General features: G+C 41.8%; 1 protein-coding gene across 1 annotated transcript in view; it reads right to left on the bottom strand.

The window, feature by feature from the left end:
* The window catches only part of NHERF4 (NHERF family PDZ scaffold protein 4), a 131,586-nt gene extending 111,758 nt beyond the window's left edge, over nt 1–19,828 (bottom strand). Inside the window, exon 1 of the mRNA XM_075327664.1 lies at nt 19,522–19,828. Within this exon, the coding sequence (XP_075183779.1) occupies nt 19,522–19,630 (109 nt within the window). The 5' untranslated portion in view covers nt 19,631–19,828. The remainder of the gene's footprint in view (nt 1–19,521) is intronic.
* Nucleotides 19,829–22,937: the final 3,109 nt, after the last annotated feature.

The raw sequence follows: 22,937 nt of genomic DNA, 5'->3' as shown, positions 1-22,937 counted from the left end.
GTAATGCACCCCTTCTGTTCTCATGTTCCTACTTAAGATACAGTACTGTATATGCAAACAATGAGTTTTTCAGATGGGTCCACAAAAAAACCCGCCTGAAAAAGCGCTAAGAAGATGCTGAAAAGAATGGACATATGAATTTCTATTTAAGATGACTTGCTGTCCATATGTTCATTCTGTTGAGCGTCTTCTAACCACTTCATGTCTCCAAAGATGCCAAGCACGTAGATAGTCGTGAAAGAGGTAAGGCTACAATGTATATATAATCCAGTGCAGAGAAAGAGTTTTCAATAATACATTTGGCCCATATAAGTCTATCACAAATAGCCGTGGCAAGAGTAAGGCCAATCAATTAGAGATAAAAGGACAAAACACAAAAGCAGAGTTAAACCCAGCCTCAGTTAATGCCTATTATTTGCTGAGAATTATACCTATTTTACAGGCACAATAATACACAAAATGACAAGGTTATGTCTATGTAATTGTCACTGGTAGCCGTGGGAGAGGTAAGGCCAGTTGCAAACTGGATTGGAAAAGACCAAAAAAGTGCCGCAGTCAGAGTACCCAGTCAAAAATGAAAATAAATGTCAAAGTCAAAAAGTGCAAGTGCATACAACTATGCCAAAATCCAAAGGGACTCATGTGCAGCAGATTGCGGTCTCATACAATACAGTGCAAATACTACAAGGACAACACCAAATACATGATCAGTTATAAAGTGCACATACCCACAAGGAACAGGATCACCACCAACGCGCGTTTCGCGAAGGTACTATTGCTTTCTCAAGGAGGAAACCCTACTGGCATTGTATACCCGGTGGCTATAAATAGCCCCATGGTGATTAACTAATCAAATCAGGTGCACAGGCACAGGAAAAGGAAGAGGTATAATACAACAAATAGAAACGCCCATGAATGATCCTAATAGGATGTTTAGTATGATGGATAAGATCAGGCACCAATAAAGAATCAACAAGAGTCGCACAGAGGAGTAATGTACATAAACATTCAGAAAATTAAAGCGCATACACCCTATCATAGTATGGTATAATGATAGTATTACATTATATAGTGTAGGAGCTGTAAATGTTAACACTGTATAAATCGTAACACAGGAAATGCCCAGTAACTTAAAAGTCCCGCGTCTGTGCATAGGGAGGCTGTATCGTCAGAGACGCGTAACCCCGGCAACAGCAGAACGTAATACCGGAAGTGACCGGGCTTCTGAAAGTCCCGCCCCCAGCTGTGCATGGAAGGAGCGTAGTATGCCGGAGAATTATATTCCCGGCAACAGGACGATCTGTCCATGCACAAAACTTGGTAGGGCAGGAGTAATCGTGCAGGACGTGATTCAGGAAGTCCCTGAAGTCTGGACGTTCCGCCCCCCGGCCGCGCGTGGAAGAAGCATGTGACGCCGGGGACGCGTCACCCCGGCAACCACACGATCCAATCCAAAGCACAGCCTGACAGGGCAGAAGACGTCACAGACAGAGGAGGTCCCAGAAACACCGCCCGTGGTTGCATAGACTGGGGAAGATAAGGTAGAAAGAAAGTTTCCCCACACAAACCGGTGTATCCATATAGTGAAAGGATATGAAGCAGATAACTCTGCCAATAAGGAGGCCCCCATAATCCCACCAATCCCCAATAGGGGGATAAGAGTATATAATACAAGGACAAAATCCAAATGATGGCCACATAATTATGCAGGGACAATATTAATTAAGGGGCAACACACACTATACAATATATTGGATCGATCAGGAGTGCATAGGAACACTTATCAATAATATAAATTATGCTGTGTCAGTGGGAATAATAACTATCCTAATATAGTTCAGTTAGTAAGGTACAAAAGGTAAAGAGGGGCCAGTAAAAAGATTATATAGTTAAAACTCGATGCGAATGGACCAGTCCCATACCCAGTAGGACCCACAGCGGGGAGATGGCACATTACCCTAGGTACGCGTAACCAAAAGGGCAAACGAGCCAGTCCCCAAAGTGGACCACCAACAATAAGGACGTCAATAAGCATCAGAGTCGAAAAATAAACCCTGATTATATCCTAGTATAATATCATAAACAATTTTTCTCAAAAGGGCGGAAAAATGCCCTAATCCACTGACACAGCATAAAAAAATAACGTCTACCAAAGGCTTCCTCGACTTTCTCTTCCCTTACAACAAGCATGGTAAACAAAATACACATGTTACATAACAGGCAACCACAACGTCCATGTCTGGGCAAAATGACAGGAACAATTATTCTTTTTTTGAACTTCCGTCCGCAGGATTAAAAGATGATAATGTAGACTGGATGCACAAAACTCAAGGACCTCCAATGGTTGAGGAGGGCTGATCCTGGATTCTTACGATGTAAAAACAGTATGTCAACAGGCGACTCTAATAGACACAAATGAAAGGACACAATGAGTACACAAAACATATACAGATATACATGCCAGGAAAAAGGAATAAATTAAAGGTAGAAGAGACAAACAACCATTAAAAAGAATAATAAAATTTAAAAGACCAGATGATAAGAGGAGCAAATATATGTAGGAACCAAAAATGGTATGAGTGCCCTATAAGAATGGAACAAAACTGATGTTTTCATTTAACCCCGCAGGGGTCAGAGTACCAAGGGTGGTGATCCAACGAGCCTCAACCTGGGCCAAGCGTTTCTTAAGGTCACCACCCTGGGACCCACCACGAACAACATCAATTCCTCTAACCTTAAGTCCAGAGGGATCACACTTATGAAATCTCCTAAAGTGCCGTGGGAGTGTCTTTAGGAGACTTTCATCCAATATATCAGATGCAGCACGGATATCACGGACGTGCTCCCTGGTGCGTACCCGCAACTCACGTGAGGTGAGGCCTATATACACCAGAGAGCACGGACAAGTTGCATAGTAGATTACATGCGTAGTGGTGCATGTGATATGATGTCGTATATTCAAAATCCGCGTGCCATCAGATGATGAAAAAGTCGTGGCACGAAGGATATTTGGACATGCAACGCAGCGCCCACAAGGAAAACATCCCTGTGCTGGGCCACGGGTACCGAAAGGATTAGAAGGAGGAGGTATATAATGACTCCTTACCAAGATGTCACGGAGATTTTTAGCTCGACGAGCCGTCATAAGGGGGCCTGGAGGGAGTATATCTGCCAGGATTGGATCTGTGTGTAGAACAGGCCAGTGTCTATTGAGGATATCACGCATCAACTGCCATTGACTGTTGAAGGTCCCTATAAAACGAATAGGGAGATCAATATGTGTTTGTTGTTGTTTACACTTATATTGAAGCAGCTGAATCCTAGGTGTATTCTTAGCCCGTAAATAACCCTTTTTAATACAGCGATTGCTATATCCGCGATCCTGGAAGCGACGTCTGAGTTCTATGGCCTGTTGTTCAAAAGCTTGGTCAGAGGAGCAGATCCACCTGATCCTTAAGAACTGACCGGTCGGGATGGCGTGTACAGTAGCAGAAGTATGGGCTGAAGATGCATGCAGCAGGGCATTGACTGAGGTGGATTTACGATACATACTCATCTGTATGGATGATAAAGAGTCCACCTCGATGTTAATATCAAGAAAGTCAATGCACCTGCTGCTATGTTTGTATGTAAGTTTAATATTGAGATCATTAGTATTCAATTCAGTCATGAACTCATCAAGCTGCTCCACTGTATAGCCTTCACCCGGGCTCCGACACTCTGTTCTGACTCACACACTCCACTCGATGCCCCAGAGGATGAACCACCAGCAGATGCCAAAGATGACATAGATACTGACTGTCCGCGAGATAGAGACTTGGTTCGATAGCCCGGACGTGGCCTAGAGTGCCACCTATAGACTGTGGTGTTATTATAGTCCAACAGGTCTCTATTATACTTTTTCATTTTTTGACCGCTAATCTCCTTTTCAAGTTTAGAAATCTCATGCTCAATCTCCGCATCCATCTTGGTAATCCTTTCAGCTGTACATTTATCCTTAATCAGTTGTTCCAATTCTTCCAATTCCGTCTCCATAGAGGATAAGGAAGTGCTATTATGGTCCCTGAGTAGGGACAGGAACCCCCTAGAGCAAGCATGAGCCAGAGACTCCCACTTCTCCCGGAAGGAGGGATCCTCCACCGGGAAGCAGGGGAAGATCTGGACACGCAGCCCACGGGGGATCATGTCTCCATCCAAGTACCGTCTGAGGAGGGCTCGGTTCCAACATATTTTCAACCTCTTTTTAAGAAGTTCTTTATATTTAAAAATTGTGGTTTCATAGTTAGGGGGATTAACATCACTGGTCGTGCTGTTGCGATGCTCACTCATAACGTCATCAAAACGTGCGTGCCACGCCCGGTCGCGGGCACGGAAGTCCATACTCAATTGAGAGGATACTGTGAGGAACACAGAAAAGTAAATTATGACAACAATTCTCAATAGATGAGCCATATGGTGTGCACGCTGTCGGTATGTATGTACCCCGACAGGGTTAATGCACTACTCGTACAATATACAAGAAACAGGAGATACAACGAGTATATATGCAATAGAAATATTTTTATTAATATGACAGAGACATACGCAACATAACATAGATTATTAAAAAATAATATATATATATAGATATATATGGACCGAACACCCAGTCTCAGTTTTATTACATTTTTCCATCCGTCTTGAGTCTGGCCTATACATGGACAACCCCGAATAAAAAAACTACACATCATATATCATGTGCCCCCCTTGATTATTGGTAGTTGTTTTTAATAATCTATGTTATGTTGCGTATGTCTCTTTCATATTAATAAAAATATTTCTATTGCATATATACTCGTTGTGTCTCCTGTTTCTTGTATGTTGTACGAGTAGTGCATTAACCCTGTCGGGGTACATACATACCGACAGCGTGCACACCATATGGCTCATCTATTGAGAATTGTTGTCATACTTTGTAATACAAGGCAGTAAAGCAATTAGAAGACTCAAAAAGCCAATGAGAGACAAAAAATATAAATAAGTGTTCAAAACTAAAAGACAATTAAAAAAAAGAGAGACTACAAGAAAAAATGCCAGAGTTCATCCATGATTAAGATGTAGTGAATGGTTTATCGTCGAAACACATTGGATAACAGTATTTTTTCTTGGTTTCTGTGCAAGCCTGTACTGCGAATGTTTTAACTTTTGCAAATAAAAAGCCTTTTTTTTATAAATTTCCCTGTCTATGATCAGCTGGATTCAACATTTGCTATTTAGAGTTTGGGTACGGTTCCACTTGCGTATGTCTCGTGCGAGTCTCGCATCGGTATCACCCGCCACGGCGCACACTCTCCTGACAGGATCGGCTGCATGAGTCCGGAGAGTGTGCGGCCATGCCGGGCGATACCAATGCGAGACTCGCACGAGACATACGCAAGTGGAACGCCGGCCTTTCCTGTATAGCCTTCCTCTTGGAAAAACTCGGCGGGTTAACCCCCCTTAATAAAAACGTAGTGTGCATATGCTTTGAATGTTTCACAGCTAATGGTCAGGCCTGCTCACGAGCTGATCCCTGATCCTTTTGTATATGAGCAGTGAAGTGAGTCCTGATAGTAAGACTCAGTATTCTTAAAGTGGCCTTTTCACACATAACAGTGTATATATCTGACGAGTGCAATCCGAGAGAAAAAGGGATGACATTTGGACCAATTTTATTCAATGAGACAGTGTAGATCTGTGTTTTTTCAGCTGTATTCAGCATGCTGCAATTTGACTCCAAATCAGTAAAGTGCGAAAGAAAAAATCGTATGCCAAACGGACCAACAGTATAGCAACTTATTTTTATGGATAAATTATAATACTGTCAAATAGGAAACTGTAAAAAGGCCTGAAAATGATCAATAGCTCTTGAGTAAAAAACAGATTATATACGGACAGCACAAATATAACAAGTGAGAAAGAATCGTCCCACTTTTCTGGATGAGAATTTCGCCGATGTGTTATACGCTCTTGTGACCCTGGCCTAACAATGGACTTTGGACATTAGAAGGATGTACTGAGAGAGAAAGAACACCAAGGGGCACTGTAACATGTACGTGCAAACAATTTTTAAACAGAGGAACATTAATAGAAATTTTCATTAAAAACTTTGGGTGGTTGAGTAAATTAATAATGAAGTATCAGACAATCCTCTGATTCGATAATGATACGACCTATTCTGGTACATAATTGTCCAGGGACGGACACTGACTGTGCAGAATATGTCTAAGGGCTCATTCACGTGAGGTTTTTTTGACGAGTTACAAAAACTGACCATGTTTCATCGGTGATTTATTTCTGAGTTTTGTCTGCGTTCCATCAGTTTGTCCCATATATGAAAATAAACAAAAATACTTTATTTACCTTCTATCTAACAGTACATTTAAATTGGACCACACTCAGATGGCATCAGAGTGCAGTGTGATTTTTGGCCATTTCTCCACGATTTTGCAAAGATTACTTACTCCACGAAAAATCAAGTACTTATGAACAACCCCATTCACTGCAAAACACATAGAGCACCTGTACACAAAAAACAGATGTCTGAAAGAGCCTCTACCCGACTCCATCATGCCCCTCCAGTAATCCTCTTACTGATAGAAATTTTGATATTGTACTTATTCACACATCAAACTAACAAGAAAAGATCAAGTTCTTAGGCCCATAAGAATTAGGAAATTGAACAATTTTTATTGGTCAAAACAATAAAAACAAAACAACAGTAGAGGAAGGACGACATTTATAGCAGGAGAGGACAATGTATGTACAGTATTTCACAAAAGTGAGTAAACCCTTCACATTCTTGTAAATATATTACGGTATTATAGCTCGTATCTTTTCATAAGAACTAATGATGAGTGAGTGCTACCATGCCCAGGTGCTCGGTACTCATTAAGAGCAGTTAGATGGTTGCATGGGCGCAACTCGAGCACCCAAGTATAATGGAAGTCAAAGGGGACTCAAGCATTTTTCCGTAAAATCTTCAGGAAAAATGCTCAAGTCCCTCATTGACTTCCATTATACTCAGGTGCTTGAGTTGTGCCCATCCAACCATCCAACTGCTCTTAACGAGTACCGAGCACCCGAGCATGGTAGCACTCACTCATCACTAGAGATAACCCTGAAGATATGACACTTTGATACAATGTAAAGTAGTTAGTGTACAGCTTGTATAACTGTGTAAATTTGTGGGGCATCCTCAAATGGAAGGTGGAGGAGCGCAAGGTCTCTAACACCCACCAGCTCTATGCTGTTTGTATGGAGGATGGAAAAAGGATCCAGCGGCTCCTGTGAAGGTCTAGTGAACTCCATGCCCAAGAGAGTTAAGACAGCACTTGAAAGTAAGAGACCACACAAAATATTGACACTTTGGGCACAATTTGGCCATTTTCATTTAGGGGTGTACTCATGTAGCGCCCCACGGGGCAGACTGTTAACCTTCTCGTCGCCGTGCCGTTTCGGGTCGGGTCAGGAGTTGTCACGGGTTGGCCTTGCCCTGTAACGTTACCCCAAGGCGTACAGTCAATGGTGGGGGAAGCGAGGTAATGGGGAGAGTTTGTCGTGATGCCACCTGTTGTATGCGGCCAGTAGTAGCCGCCGCAGAATTCCTCTCCGGGGCAGCCGGGATGGTGTTGCTCCCCACAGGCAGAGCGGGCCCCAGGTGGATGAAGAGGGAATGTAACAGCCGTTGGCGCCTAAGCGCTGGGTGGCAGCGCCGGTAAGGTCGAGCCAACACAGTCTCTGCGGGTTCAGGGTGTAGTTTACTGACAACTTCAGCTGCCAGCCCGGTCACACTGGTCACTGACGTGATGGGCTCAGGTCAATACTAGATCCGGTAAGGGGTCACCCCTCCGGTGTTTGGAGAAAGAAGGAGAGAGAGAATGTCCTATTTCTAGGGTGTCCCCCTCAGCAGTTAGGTACCCTGGCTGATCTCCCGCTCCAAGCCCCAGGGCCCAGTAAAGTCCAAGTTTTTCAGAGAGATCTTGCCAGAACTATGGTCCCGACTTAACTAACTGTGTGAGTGTGTTGCGCCTTCCTCTACCCCAGGTGGAACCCGCCCCCCAGGTGGTTGGCTTCAGTGACCGGGGAGTCCCGTGACTGTTAGGGCCTCCCCCCTGCCTACCCTGTGCCAACCCACCCTATGTGAAGGCTCCTCAGCTGTATGTAGTGTGTGAATGTGGAACACCGGTGATTAACCCCCTCCTTACCTGAGATAGATACCACACCTTAACTGAGGTGCAGTACCCTGTGGTGACCTGAACGTCAGAGGTGCCACACTCACTTTTGTTGACAGCAGTTTAGACAATAATGATTATGTGTTGTGTTATTTAGAGAGCACCAAATTTACACTGTTATACAAGCCATACATTGGCTACTTTACATTGTATCAAAGTGTCACAGCCTCAGTGCTGTCTCATTTAAAGATATAATAAATTATTTACAAAAATGTTAGGGGTGTAATCACTTTTGTGATCTACTGTTTTATATATATACAGTATACAATACAGTATACAATATATGTGTAGACCAGCTCACCCGTCCAAGCTCAAGATATAATGAATGTTCCTGTTACCTCTTGTAATGCACGGATCCAGACTGGGAGCAGGTATGCAGAAAATAGAAAAGATCTACCAAAAAAATCGGTAAATTAAGGTGGCATAGAACTTGCAAATTATTTGTAGAAAAAATTAAAAATATAACAGAGCTGAGGACATAAAGTAAATGCAAGACAAATGCATCACGGACAACGAGTTTCGGCGGTGAAAGCCGCCTTCTTCACGGTCCAAGCCAAAACTCAGTTTTTTCTACAAATAAATGTACAAGTTTTATGCCACCTGGATTTACCAATTTTTTGCTGGATCTCTTCTATTTTCTGCATACCTTAGACTTTATCCCAGTTTGGATCCGTGCATTATAAGAGGTAACAGGAACATTCATTATATCTTATTATATATACACAATTTATTTAGTCAAAAGGGTGCAGTGGCCATGCAAGTAGATGTAGCATGGGGTAGTGCAAAATAAGTATAACATGATATGTGAATACTCATTCAAACAGAGTCTTTTCCTGCTGGAAGGGCATTAGCTCCAACGCGTGTTTTGGCAGCATGCCTTTGTCTAAGGGTCGAAGGCATATCCCCAACGAAAGCATATCAACAAAAAGCGCGTTGGAGCTGATGCCTCTCCAGCAGGAGAAGACTCTGTTTCAATCAGTATTGTGCTTTGTATTTGTGCTAACTACTTATACAATTTTTAATATATATATATATAAATATTTTTTAGAGCAGCACTTGAAAATAACTCGGGTGCAAAATCCTCCACAACAGCATCCTACCGTCCCTTCAATATTTCCAAAGAATCAGACGGCAGGACTCCACTTTCCTTTCAGATAAAATCTTCTTTAATGGCCCATCACACATGACGTTTCGGTCAAAGGTTGACCTTTTTCCAACTCCGACCCTGTATATGAATACCTGGTTACTCAACCTTATTTTATATATACCAACTTAGGAGTCATATTTCAAATTTGTTTTTAACTTCCTATAGTCATAGCCTTGTTTTTTGTAAACCTCATTATATGAGTTATTTATTAAGGTCTATGAGGGGGCATTTTGCCACCCAATATGGTAGACTTAAATTTATATGAACTTTAATTATATGTTAAATGCATAAAGAAAAACGATTTAGACAATTTTAATTTATGCCATTTAACAAACACTACACAAAATGTGTTCACTTTATTTGTATGATATTTCAGCTTTTATGCACTGGCATACCGCCAATGATGGCAGACCACGTGGCCTTTAAGTGTCCCCTGAGCTGGGAGGGACTAGTGAAAGCGCCGACACTCGACCCACCCAGCATCACACATTCAACTGTATCAGCAGCACGGATGCCGATACAGCTGAAAGCAAGGATGAAAGAGATTGCGCTCCTATCCCTCCTTCATCATTCTGCCTCGGCGTCTGAGATCTGTTGATGTCATTACTGCGCGCCTGCTGTGCACAGATGTGTAGAGCTGCAGATCAAGGAACCCGGAGCAGCGGGGAAAAGAGGTCAAGTATTTATGTATTTTATTAAAATCAGTGAGTACAGTGGTGGCCAGTAGCTATAATACAATATGGATGACTATGGTAAATATATTATAATATATGGAGGACTATGGGGTGTGAATTAATCAACCTAATAACACACTGAGCTACTAGAGAATGTGAGAACAGGCTGTAATTTGTAGTATACAGAAAAGATTTTTCCACTACTAGGAGCAAAACAGTAACAATACAATGACATGTTATATTATGTTGCTACAGAGATCTCAGAGGAGATGTCATTTATGTGTATAATACATCTGTGGTCAATACAAAGGACTGGCACATGACTTATTTCTTCCAAAGACAATACTAAGGACCAGGGGGCAGTCACTGTGAGTGTAAAAAAGGTGATTCTGGCAGGGTTCTTTACAGTTAGAGCAGTCAGACTGTAGAATGCCCTACCACAAAAGGTAGCAATGGCAGATACTATAACAGCTTTTATAAGAGGGCTGGATGATTTCCTCAGTACACACAACATTGTGGGTTATAAATTATTTAGTAACAAAATGTATAATTGGTGGAAGAAGGTTGAACTAGATGAACCGAGGTCTTTTTTTCAACGTATGCAACTATAACAAGAATCTGCATAACTAATCATATGGTAAATAATTGCAAGTCAAATTAATGTTAGCGATAGCTAAGATGATTGTCTATAAAATGAAGGTAGTCTCAGGCTCTAAACTGTAGTAGATGATGACATATGGAGTCTGAAAGTAAAAAGATCAAAACATTGTTACTCTTTTGCTTATCAGTGCATATGGAGGACTATGGGAGTGTGTTATACTATATGGAAGGCAATATGGGGCCTATTATACTATATGGAGGACTATGGAGGTACATTATAGTTTATGGAAAGCAATGATACTATAAGGAGGACTATGGTGGGCCGGTCATGCTTTATGGAGGACTATGGGGAGGTGCATTATACTATATGGAGGACTATGTATATGAAAAGCTATTTAGGGGCTATTATAATATTTGGAGACTATTATACTATTTGGATGGCTATGAGGGAGCCTTTATACTTTATAATGTAGGGCTATTTGAGGGCCATTATACTGTATGCAGGCAATTATACAGTGTGAAGGTGTGTGTGGGGTCTATCTTACTGTGTTGGGCTACTGTTTGCAGGGCTACACTCCCTGATAGAAGTTCTGTTGCTTATCCATGTTATGTAAATAAAAGCTTATAACCTCACCTTAAATTCATCCATTGTTTTTATAAAGTACTCTTTTTAAAGCTGAAACCCTCCCAAATTTGGTTTACGTTATGAAAATAAAGTTGCTGCAAAGCTGAAATATTAATCATTTAATAAACACAGAAAGGTCAAATTTTGGCAAGACAAAAGTTTTGTCGCACACATTAAGTACGGTAATGTAAAATTCAAACAAATAATTAACTTCTAATACAAAGATATGTTGCATAACATTGGTAAATGAAGCTGTGGTGCTAGTAGAGCCATATTTAATATTTTGTGTGACTTCCATGACCTTGAAGGACTGCATCCATGCGGTTCAACAATGATTCATTCAATTTATTGATGAGGTCATCAGGAATAGTAAATAATGCAGTCTTACATGCCTCCCAGAATTCATTTAGAGTCTTTGGTTTTGTCTTCCAAGGTTCCTCTTTCATCCTACCCCAAACATGCTCAATGATGTTCATGTCTGGAGACTGGTCTGGCCAGTCCTCGAGCATCTTAATCTTCTTTTCCAGGAGGAACTTTGTTGTAGAGATGGATGTATGAGATGGAGCACCATCCTGCTGCAGAATTTGACCCCTTTTATGATTGGGAATGTAAGAGGTAGCTAATACTTCTTGATGTTTTAAGCTATTGATATTTCCTTACACCTTGCAAATGTTTCACACACCCCCATACTGAATGTAACCCCAGACTATGATCTTTCCACCACCAAACTTAACTGTTTTCTGGGTGTATTTTGGATCCATACAGGCTCCAGTAGGTCTCCTGCACTATTTGTGGTGGCTGTGGTGTAATTCAACTAAAGATTCATCAGAGAAATCCACCTTTTGCCACTTTTCCACCGTCCATCCGTTTAGCAGGCTGTGGGATTGGGCAAATGCAACACGTTTTTTTAATTGCCTTTTGTTTAGTGCTGGCTTCTGGGCACTGATTCAACCATGGAGGCTGCTGTGAATACGTTTTCCAGTTTGGGGCTCCCTCTTGTGGTCAGTGCTGGCGGTGCAGTTGATGTGTGGAGTGAAAGCCACACACCTGTGGAGGACTGGCAATCAGGGTTAGATTGGGCTATTTAACTGAGTAGTTTTCTCTTGTTACTTGCCGGTGGTCAATGTCTCCTGTGTGTTAAGGACATTCTGTAACCAGCTCTGCTCACTGCCAGAACTCCTCTCAGATAAGTGGTCTTTGTACTTCTGCTGTTTGTTTTCCACTTTCTTGTTGTTTTTCTGCTTTAATACTAAGGCTTGATTACTATTTTGTATGTCTGGAGTTCTTGGAGGAATGGGATCATTCCCTGCTGGGAGTGTCTATATACTTAGCTCCATGATTCTGCACGGTATTGCGTTTGTCATGCTTGGTATTAATTCAGTCCCTCATCTGTAGTAGTGTTTTTGGATCCCAGTAACATCAGAGTGCTGTTACAGTGGGGGAGAGGTTGTGTGACCTCAGGATTTTCCATATCAGAAGTGCTGGTATATATTAGGGTTTTTACGGCTGCAGACAGTTTCTCTTTTCTATCCTTTCCTATAACGATAGTTTGGGCCTCACCTTTGCTAAAATCTGTCTTTTCTGGCTTTGTATTGTGTTTTACTATATCACCGCAGCCTTTACATGTGGGGGGTTATCGATCTATCTTTGGGGACTGCTCCGAGGAAGATTAGCTTTATTATATCTCTAACTGTGAGATTATTTAGTTCTCCGGCTTTGTCGAGGTGTCCAGGTTATCGTAAGCACGCCCCAAGGCTACTTCTAGTTGTGTGTCAGGATTAGGTCTGCAGTCTGTTAAGTTTCCAGCCACTCTGTTACCTTTTTGGGATTCCACATTTTTTGATCCTCCTGGGTCCCTGAATCATAACAGGAGGCCTTTTCGAGACAGAATCCTACAAACTGTTCTAGTTGACACAGGGCCTTGAGGTGACCAGGCCTGTTGGAGCTCTGCTGCAGTGGAAGAAGGGCTGGCTTTGGATTTTCTAAGCAACAAACGTTCCTCCTGAGCAGTTGTCTTTCGGGGTCTGCTGGACCTGGGCTTGTCAAAAACATCTCCAGTCTCTTCAAATCTTTTTTTAATTCTTTGTACTTGACGCTGAGATACATTAAAGGTGCCAGCCACCTCTGCAGTGGATCTGGTCTTCAGCCTCTTGATAATCAAGGGTTTGGTCGCAGGGTGGATTTTTGGCATGTTGTCAGAGGTCAAGTTGCAGTTCAAGTGAAGGTCTGTGGTGCTGGGTTTCTTTTTATACACACCCACTAATTAACAGATCATTTAGTGAGCACAGGTAAGGATGTAAACTAGGATCGGGTGCATTATATGACAAGGCGAGAAAACTTTTATTTTGAAAAAATCTGACCTTTATGTGTTCATTAAATGATCAATATTTCAGCTTTGCAGCAACTTTATTTTCATAACCTAAAATAAATTTGGGAGGGTTTCAGCTTTCAAAAGAGTAATTTATAAAACCAATGGATGAATTTAAAGTCAGGTTATAAGCTTTTATTTACTTAACATGGATAAGCGACAGAACTTCTGTCAGGGAGTATAGTGGGGCCATTATATAGTATGAATAGGTGTTGGGCCATTATACTGTACGTAGGCCCATTATACTGCATGGAGGGTTGTGTGGGGGTTGCAGTTGGGGATCTTACTGTGTTGGGGTGACCATACATTGCTGGTGTAGTTGAGGGGGGATACAGTAGGGTCATTATACTGTGCAGGTGGAGGGTATTGTGAAGGAACGTACTGTGGGGGATCATACAGTGTTTCTGGGCCACTTTTGTTGACATACTTTATGGGTGCAATGAAAGGGGAGTCTAGGGGCTTCGATAGGAGCAAAATTACTTTATAAAGACTGAAAAGTTGAGATATGCTCTTCTGTGACCCAGACAAATATTATTTAATTTATTGATTTTTGTAGTTCCAGCCAAATATTATTTAATGTATCTATTTATTTATTGGGGGTAGGAGGGTATCAATTAGAACCTGTGTTATGAGACCCCATGATTTCTAGGTACTACCCTGCTCTTATGGATTACTTATGGTGTGTGGACTGGTATAATGAGATATATTTATACATCCCATTTCAATATGCCAGAAAGTATAATGCAGGCTGTGGCTTGAATTATGAGTACACACACACAGAGTTGAATTTTTAAATAGAGAATGGTTCATGAAATGCTTTTTCATTGGGGAGTTTTTGGAAGGTTTTTGACATTGCTGAAGCAGTTTAGAAAAAGTTTTGGATGAGATTAAGAAGAGGTTTTTTTCCCCCTGCATAATATTTTGCAGCCTTTTCATTGGACAGTGCCTATTTTGGAGTGAACTGAATTAAAGACCAATTCTAAGAAGTGACATGCACTTTTTTCTACCAGGTATTTTTCAATACCAAAAGCAGAAAACAATGCTTAAAATGCTGAACATCTGACCAACAAAATGGTTTTCAATACAAAGAAATAGTGTTTTTCAAGCATTTTTAAATGCTATGCAGTTGGTTTTAAAATAGGCCAGTCCATAAAACGCTGTGTGCACGAACCCTGAGGGTGCGTGCCCACGATCAGTATTTGCAGCGGTTTGGACGCATCCTACCTCAGCTGCGTCTAAACCGCTGCGTTGTACAGTACAAGTATAGAGGACGGGATTCCTAGAAATCCCATGCCCCCTATGCTTTTTTCCACAGCAAACACTGACCTGCGGAGCGTCTTTCCAGACCGCAGCATGTCAATTGTTTGCTGCGGAATCGCATGTGTCCTCCTTAGGGAAAACACAAGCAGGAGACCGCAGCGCACAGAACCCTGATCGTGGGTACAAGCAGCTGCGGTCTTCTGTGTTCTCCTGCGGAGGAGACGCTCGGCCCCCCGGTAAGGACTCGCTGCGTTCTAAATGCAGCGAGTCCTGATCGTGGGCACATACCCTGAGGTTATTTTCACATGTTGCTTTTTTGCTGATTTTTTTTCTACAGGAAAACCTGCTCTCTTGTCAGGAATGAAAAAGCTGCTGTCAAAAAGAAGGTTTTGCTGCATTTTTCTGGTCTTTTTGTTCCTTTTTTTGCTGCTTTTTTGGTGCAGTTTATCTGTGTCAGGCCAAGTGTACACTGAGTATTTAGTCAGTTTTTGTTACCTTAGCATTTGTATCCAAAACCAGGATTAATCAGAGGAAAAGTATAATAGAAACATGGGCACCACTTTTGGATTTATCACCCACTCCTAGTTTTGGCTACAAATACTGAGATAAAAATCTCACCAAATACTGAACGTGTGCACGTGGCCTCATTTTTCTACGGTACATGTTTAATAAAGTTAATATTTTATTCACCAAAAACACTGCAAAACCACACCATTGTGTTTTGCAGCATTTTTTCACTTCCACATTGCTTTCTATGGGTAAAAGAATGCTGCAAAAAAGAATTGACATGCTGCAGATTTAAAAAATGCAGCGCTTTTCCAATTCAGTCAGGAAAAACAAAAGGGTGACCTTCTTTCCTTCAGGACTCGACTATCCTCCACTCTGTATTGCTCTGCAGCCTCCTGCTTCCTTGTCTCCTTCCCTACTCTGTGATCTCCCTACTTCTCTTTGTCTATAGTGCCTTCCCCACTTGCTAAACTCTTCCTTCCCCCTCCTACAAACAACTCTGGGGACCCTGTGCCCTCTAGTGGTGAACCACACAAACTACACCTCAACCTACCCTTCTACATAGCTCCTGTCACCCCCTTGTCCACCTTTTATACCGCAGATACTGATCTGAATCACAGTAATCACAAACTTCAAGAAAAAGATAAGAATCAATGGAATATATAATGGTATCCCCTGAAATCAGCCAGAAGCTGAGACCTCCCCCCGAAGTCCTGCCTCAGAGGAAGAAGAATACGTAGGAGCATTCGAAGTAAGAAACTACACAAGGCAAAAATAGAGTAAAGATCGGCGATGGAAATACAGTGAGATGGGTGCCCTGATTGGTCCTACCTACCCGTAGTGGTCACCGGATTGGCTGCACACTCTGTATATTTTCCCATTGTGTACACTTTATGTGCTTCACTTCTCAGCTAAGGACAGGGCAACCTACAATTGTCATTCACTGAAATGTAAAGCCATAAAAATGGAGAATAATGGAAATATACAGCATGTGAAGAATGTAGCAAAACTTTATACATTGATTACACAATATTTGCATTTAAAATTTTTTTTAATGAGTGAGGACTGTTTCCTACCCTCGTATAATAATAATAATTAATAATTTTAATAGCGCTATTAATTCCACAGCGCTTTACATACATTGGCAACACTGTCCCCATTGGGGCTCACAATCTAGAGTCCCTATTTGTATGTCTTTGGAGTGTGGGAGGAAACCAGAGAACCCGGTGGAAACCCATGCAAACACAGGGAGAACATACAAACTCCTTGCAGATAGTGTCCTTGATGGGATTTAAACCCAGGACCCCAGCGCTGCAAGACTCCAGTGCTAACCACTGAGCCACCGTGCCGCCCGTATCACCCCATCATCAATTCTGTATGATGACTTCAACTCTGCACCAAAAAACTCTTAATGGTTTTTAAAGCCTTTATCCATTGCAAATCTGGGTATTAAATCAATATACGTGGTAATGCGCTGACATATTGCAGTTGAGTCAGACTGTCTGTCCTTAATCACACTGCAGCCAATCAGCTTATTTACAATAACACCATCTGGTGTAATGAAGGAACTATATAGAGAAATGTGACATGCATTATATAACTAGTCTATTCCAAGATAAGAGTAAAGGCTAAAAGAAAAATATGTGAAACTCAAAATAGTTGATAATATAAGCAACAACATCAGTGTTCGAGCAGGAAGAGCTCCACTTTATTACATACAACTCACAAAGTTCAAGCATAAAAGCATTGTATATATAACCAGCGAGGATGGAAACCATCATTGACATCAAATGCAGAATAACTATTGAACATACAAAACACAATACATCAGTTGCGACCAAAAGTTTTGCATTTTTTTTAAGTGTGATAACTTCTTGTAGTGAGGCCATTTTCCTGGTGATGAATTGAAAATGCATGAAGTTGTCATCATACAAGACCTTCATTTTAACCAAAATGCTTTTAAATATAGGTATGGTCATTTCATTAAAGAAAACTGACTCCGAAATCTTTTGTATACACTATTTATTGATCCAGCTTCTGAAATATGGTAAAACAATTCTTTTACAAAGCACGCAGTTAGCGTTCGAGACGCGTTGCCGATCCCTGGGCTCCCTGGCTCCACATACTATGGTGTTGTGTATTGGAAAACTCCGTGGTTTTTAATTAAATAAAGTTTCAAAGAATTGTTTTACCATATACCGGACGCTGGATTCCATTTTCTCTTCAAAGATTTTTCACGTTTCAGAGTGTTTGATCCTTGCATGCCGGCTGCTGCCACAGACGAGCTGGATTACTCCCACTATCACTATTTATTGATCACAACATAAAGAGTAATTCAGTTTTCAATTCCATAACTTAGTACTTTGTAGCACAACCTCTTGCTTGAATTACTGCAGCACACCGACGAGGCATTGAAGCCACTAGGGTATTCAAGACATCTTGAGGGATCTTGCTCCATTCCATTTGCAAATCTGCAAACAAGTCATCTTTATTGCTATGGGAACGGGCCCAATAACTCATCCCAAAGGTGCTCTATAATGTGTAAACCCACTGATTGCCTTTGGCCATTGTAACAGGCGAATGTTTTTCTTTGCTAACCAGTTTTTTACTAAATTGGATGTGTGCTTAGCATCATTGTCTCGCTGGAATTTCCAGCCCCAGCCTACTTTGGTTTTACCATGTGGCAGCATTACATTCTCCAGTATATCCGTATACATGGTAGAATTCATATTTCCATCAATTCTATGCAGAAAGCCAATGACAGATGCAGAAAAGCAGCCCCAAACCATGACATTGACACCACCATGTTTCCCTGAAGGTGTTTGGTACCTTACATCATTATGTCTTCCATTGGGCGGTATATATAGTGCTTGCCATCACTACCAAACAGATTGAACTTGGATTCATCCGTCTACAACACCTTAGACCTATCTGTCTCTTTCCATTGGCTGTGTACTTTGGCAAACTCAAATCAGACCTTCCACTTCTTTGAAGATATGAAAGGCCTTCAAGCTTACTGCTGTTATCTGTTGCACCACAGTTTCGCGACTCACTTTGACCCCATATTCTTTGTTTGTTTTGTGCAAAATCTGCACAGAACTTTTATGGACATCAGATACAGACTTTTTCTTAATAATGTGACCAACTTTGGAGGAAGTTTTCCGTGGCCGTCCTCTTCTAGGTTTGTCAGCTGCTCCAAAACCTTCTTTTTCTTTCTTTATTATACGGGACACTTGACTCTGAGAAAAGGTGAATTTCATAACTGCTTCTTTTTGGCTTATCCCTGACTTCACTCTCAGCATGATAAAGCTTCCTCACATCTGGTGATAACTTTGGCTTTGTCATATTTTATCCAAAAAACACGCACACAAAACAAATTAGCCAAAATTAGACTACCCATGACAAAATATGCAAAATATGTTGCCCAGAAAATGTGCAAAACAAACATACAAAGGGATAAAACAATGTCAAACACAATTTTCATCCTTAGCGCTGACAACCATTGCTTTCGGTATACTAAAATGACCAGAAAAATGGCATCACATCAACCAGACAGAAGTAATCACACGTTAAAAAAATGAAAACCTTTGGTTGCTACTATACGCATTGGAAGCCGAAAGCAACTATTCTTATTCCTTTGTTATGAATTGTTTTACGATAAAAAAAAAAATCTGTTTCCTTATTTAAACTATTTATGAATGATCATTACAGGACTTTAGTTACCACAACTAATTATTTTCCTTAAATATCTGCAATGTAATATAATACATATATAACACTACATAATTCCATAATTTCAAGTATCCAAACAAAGTAATGAGAATATGTTCGGCACGTTTTAACAAAATATTATAGAAAGTGAAAGGCACTTTATCGTGGCAGTATTTTGGTCGGTATTTTGTGTCGGCAATGGTCGGCCAAACATACAATGGATGCAAATCTTCCATTAGAGTTTTTCTCTCATTAGATTGCACTATTAGTTCGAGCTCACATGTACAGATACAGAACGCCGGCCCAAATACTGCGGTGTAAAAGTAGCCGAAAGATAACTGACCAATTAAAGGGCTTTTTGTGTGTATATTCTATACCTGAATGTTTCTTCATTTCTCCTTGAAATCTTCTTGGATGTCCCTTCCGGAAGGTCCAAAGTACATCTTTGCTCAACACCTTCTCTAATCCTATATCCTCTTTTTCCATCAAGACACTGGAGTTAATATTCAATCAAAGAGGAGTTTTCTTCCGGCGAGTTATGAGCAGGTTATGGCCCTCACCTTCCTAGGGAGTGTCAATTATGGGGAAAGGCAGGAGTGAGACAGACACCTCACAGTCTGGGTCCGAAGTGTCAGCTGTTTATAGAGGGATTTTTTCCGAGGATAAGTAGAATAATACGAGTTTTTCAGTGTAAATTATCCATGCGCTGAGCATGAGATACACTGAAGTCATTAGTGTAACATTCACTGGTCTTCAAACTGATGTAAACGCCAGGTTGAAACATTAAACAGGATGTTTTCTACAGTATTCAGTAACTAAATCTGCCACATGATTCTGTCCTGTTATAGTCAGATTATTAACAGATCTCTAGATCAAAAAAGGAAAGTCAATGTCAGATTGATACAAATGGGATGGATACGGGTACACATTTTGGTTTATCTAATGAAAACAATGACCTAGATAAAAGAAACCTTAAAAATATCCATAAAAATAAAAATTAATTTAATAGTATTGTAAACTTTTTCGAACCATACAGATTTAGTAAAAAGTTTGGATTCAAGGGGTCAGGCAGCAGTTTTCCTTGTTCTTATTGAAACATGCATATTATACCGTCAGACCGAAGGCAGCAAATCTATGAAGGACCACATATCGAAACGAGGAGTAAAGAAACACGCATGGAACAAACTAAATATGCGTTAACCCCTTAGGGACTGAGCGATTTTTCATTTTTGCGCCTTCATTTTTTCCTCCCCTTATTCTGACAGCCATAACTTTTTATTATTCTGTTGATATAGCCATGTGTGGCCTTGTTTTTGGTGGGAAGATTTGTACTTTTGAAAGACACCATCCATTTTATCATGTGACATAATAATGGTAAGCGTGAAAAAAAATCCAACTGTGACAAAATAGCAAAAAAAGTGAAATTCGGCAATTGCTTTGTTTTTTACTTTCCGGAGTTCGCTTCACCATAAAACTGACCTGGCTGTATTATTCTCTAGGTCAGTACGATTAAGCTTAATTCCCGTGACCATACAGTTTTTGCGGACTGCAAAACACGGATCGATGTGTCTGCAATTGCATCCGTGTGACAACCACCTCTGTTCCGTGTTTCCGCAAAAAAAACCTGTCCGTTTTCCATCCATGTGACTTCCATTTTTTGAGGACCACAAAAAAACGGAAGGAGGGAAGTCTCATAAATTTCCCCATATAAGGAAGCGACATGGAAGTGCTTCTATGTGGCTTGTTTTTTTGCGGACCCATTGACTTAGTTCACAGTCCGTAATTTGCGGAAGAGAATAGGACATGTTCCAAAAAAAAAAAATAGGATCGGAAACACGGACACGGACGACACAGAAGCAGTTCCGTGTGCCATCTGTTTTTAGACAAAACACATAGAAAAACATGATCTACTATTTTGGTCTGAATAAAAAACAGAACAGACCAGGAAAACCGGTATGGTCGTGTATATGAACCATTAGGTTGATGTAAAACATATTTTTGTTTTAATAAGGAAAAAATAATTCAGAAAATTTGAAAAAAAAAATAATCTTGCTTCTGTCATGGCTTTCCAACAAACAAGCCCTCACACAGCTCCATATACCAAAAACTGAAAATGAGCTGATGTTTTTATTGATATTATTTTGCAGTATATACGATGTTTTGATCGCTGCTATTACATCTCTATCTGTTGTTGTTGAAGTCAAAAACTGCAATTCTCACATTTTGATTTTTTTCTTGTTACGCTGTTTACTTATCGGATTAATTTATTTAGTATTTTGATAGACCTTTTAGGAATGCAGGATACTGAATAGGTGTATTTTTTTTATTTCATTTTTCATGTGGTAAAAGGGAGGTGACAAACTTTTATTTCTTTGTCGCTCCATTGGGAGACCCAGACAATTGGGTGTATAGGCTATGCCTCCGGAGGCCGCACAAAGTATTACACTAAAAGTGTAAAGCCCCTCCCCTTCTGCCTATACACCCCCCGTGCTCCCACGGGCTCCTCAGTTTTTTGCTTTGTGCGAAGGAGGCAGACATGCACGCAAGCTCCACAGATTAGTCAGCAGCAGCTGCTGACTATGTCGGATGGAAGAAAAGAGGGCCCATAACAGGGCCCCCAGCATGCTCCCTTCTCACCCCACTCTTGTCGGCGGTGTTTTTAAGGTTGAGGTATCCATTGCGGGTACGGAGGCTGGAGCCCACATGCTGTTTTCCTTCCCCATCCCCCTTAGGGCTCTGGGTGAAGTGGGATCCTAATCGGTCTTCAGGCACTGAGACCGTGCTCCATCCACAGCTCCTGAGGACTCTGCTGGATAGGAGCCGAGTATCGTTCAGGGACATGGGCCTGCTACTTTGAGGTACTCTGTGTCCCCATGGGGACCGCGCACAGCAACACTCCAGCATTGCTGGGTGTGCTAGTGTACCAGGGACCGCGGCGCTGACCGCGTTTGTGCCATTACACACTGCAGCGTCGCTGAGTGTGTTAGTGTATGGGGACTGCCGCGCTGACCGCCGCTGCCATTGTTATCACTGCGGCGCGGCTGGGACTGTTAGTGCGCCGGGGACTTCCGCGCCGACCGCGCTTATACGGCGGCCGCGCTTATAACTCGAGTCCCCGGCTTTTGCGGCCTAGTCTCTTTTTCTTCCCGCCCCCAGCCCTGCCAGTCAGGGGAAGGGCGGGACGCTGTACAGGACGGCAGCACTGAGGGCTGGAGCATGCTTTGCATACTCCACCCCCCTCACTGTGCACAGTGGGGCACCAGTTCCCGCACTTTCTGGGTCACGCCCACGGCTCCCTCCTCTCCTCAGGACGCCGGCAGCCATTCCTGTCAGCTCCTCTGACGCTGCAGAGGGGAGACAAGCTCTGGGGGACCCAGGCAGGGATTCTGGTGGCCACACAACCGCTTTAAGCGGGCGGTAAGCAGCACCTGAGGTGCTGGCCCCACTTGTGCAGAAGTGTAATTATAGATTATATGTTTATAGGCTATACTTTACACTGTATGGTGCACGGTTGATTTCTGGCTATATACCCTATTGTGTTGCTCAAGGGAGACAACAGCATGGCGCCCACAAGAGGCAGGGGTGCCAAAACACAGGCTTACTATGCTGCCTGCGCCGCATGTACGACCTCGCTACCGGCAGGTTCCACTGACCCTCATTGTGTGCACTGCTCGGCCCCTGTGGCACTTGCTCAGCCGGAGCCTCTGCTAAGGGGGGCCCAGGGGGAACCACCAGCTAACACTGTCCAGGTGACAGGGACGGAGTTTGCAGTTTTTACTGACAGACTTTCTGA

This window comes from Anomaloglossus baeobatrachus, chromosome 11 (assembly GCF_048569485.1).
Source record: "Anomaloglossus baeobatrachus isolate aAnoBae1 chromosome 11, aAnoBae1.hap1, whole genome shotgun sequence".
NCBI classification, from domain to species: Eukaryota; Metazoa; Chordata; class Amphibia; order Anura; family Aromobatidae; genus Anomaloglossus; species Anomaloglossus baeobatrachus.
Note: the sequence above shows the minus strand (reverse complement) of the source record. Positions and strands in the feature narration are given on the sequence as shown.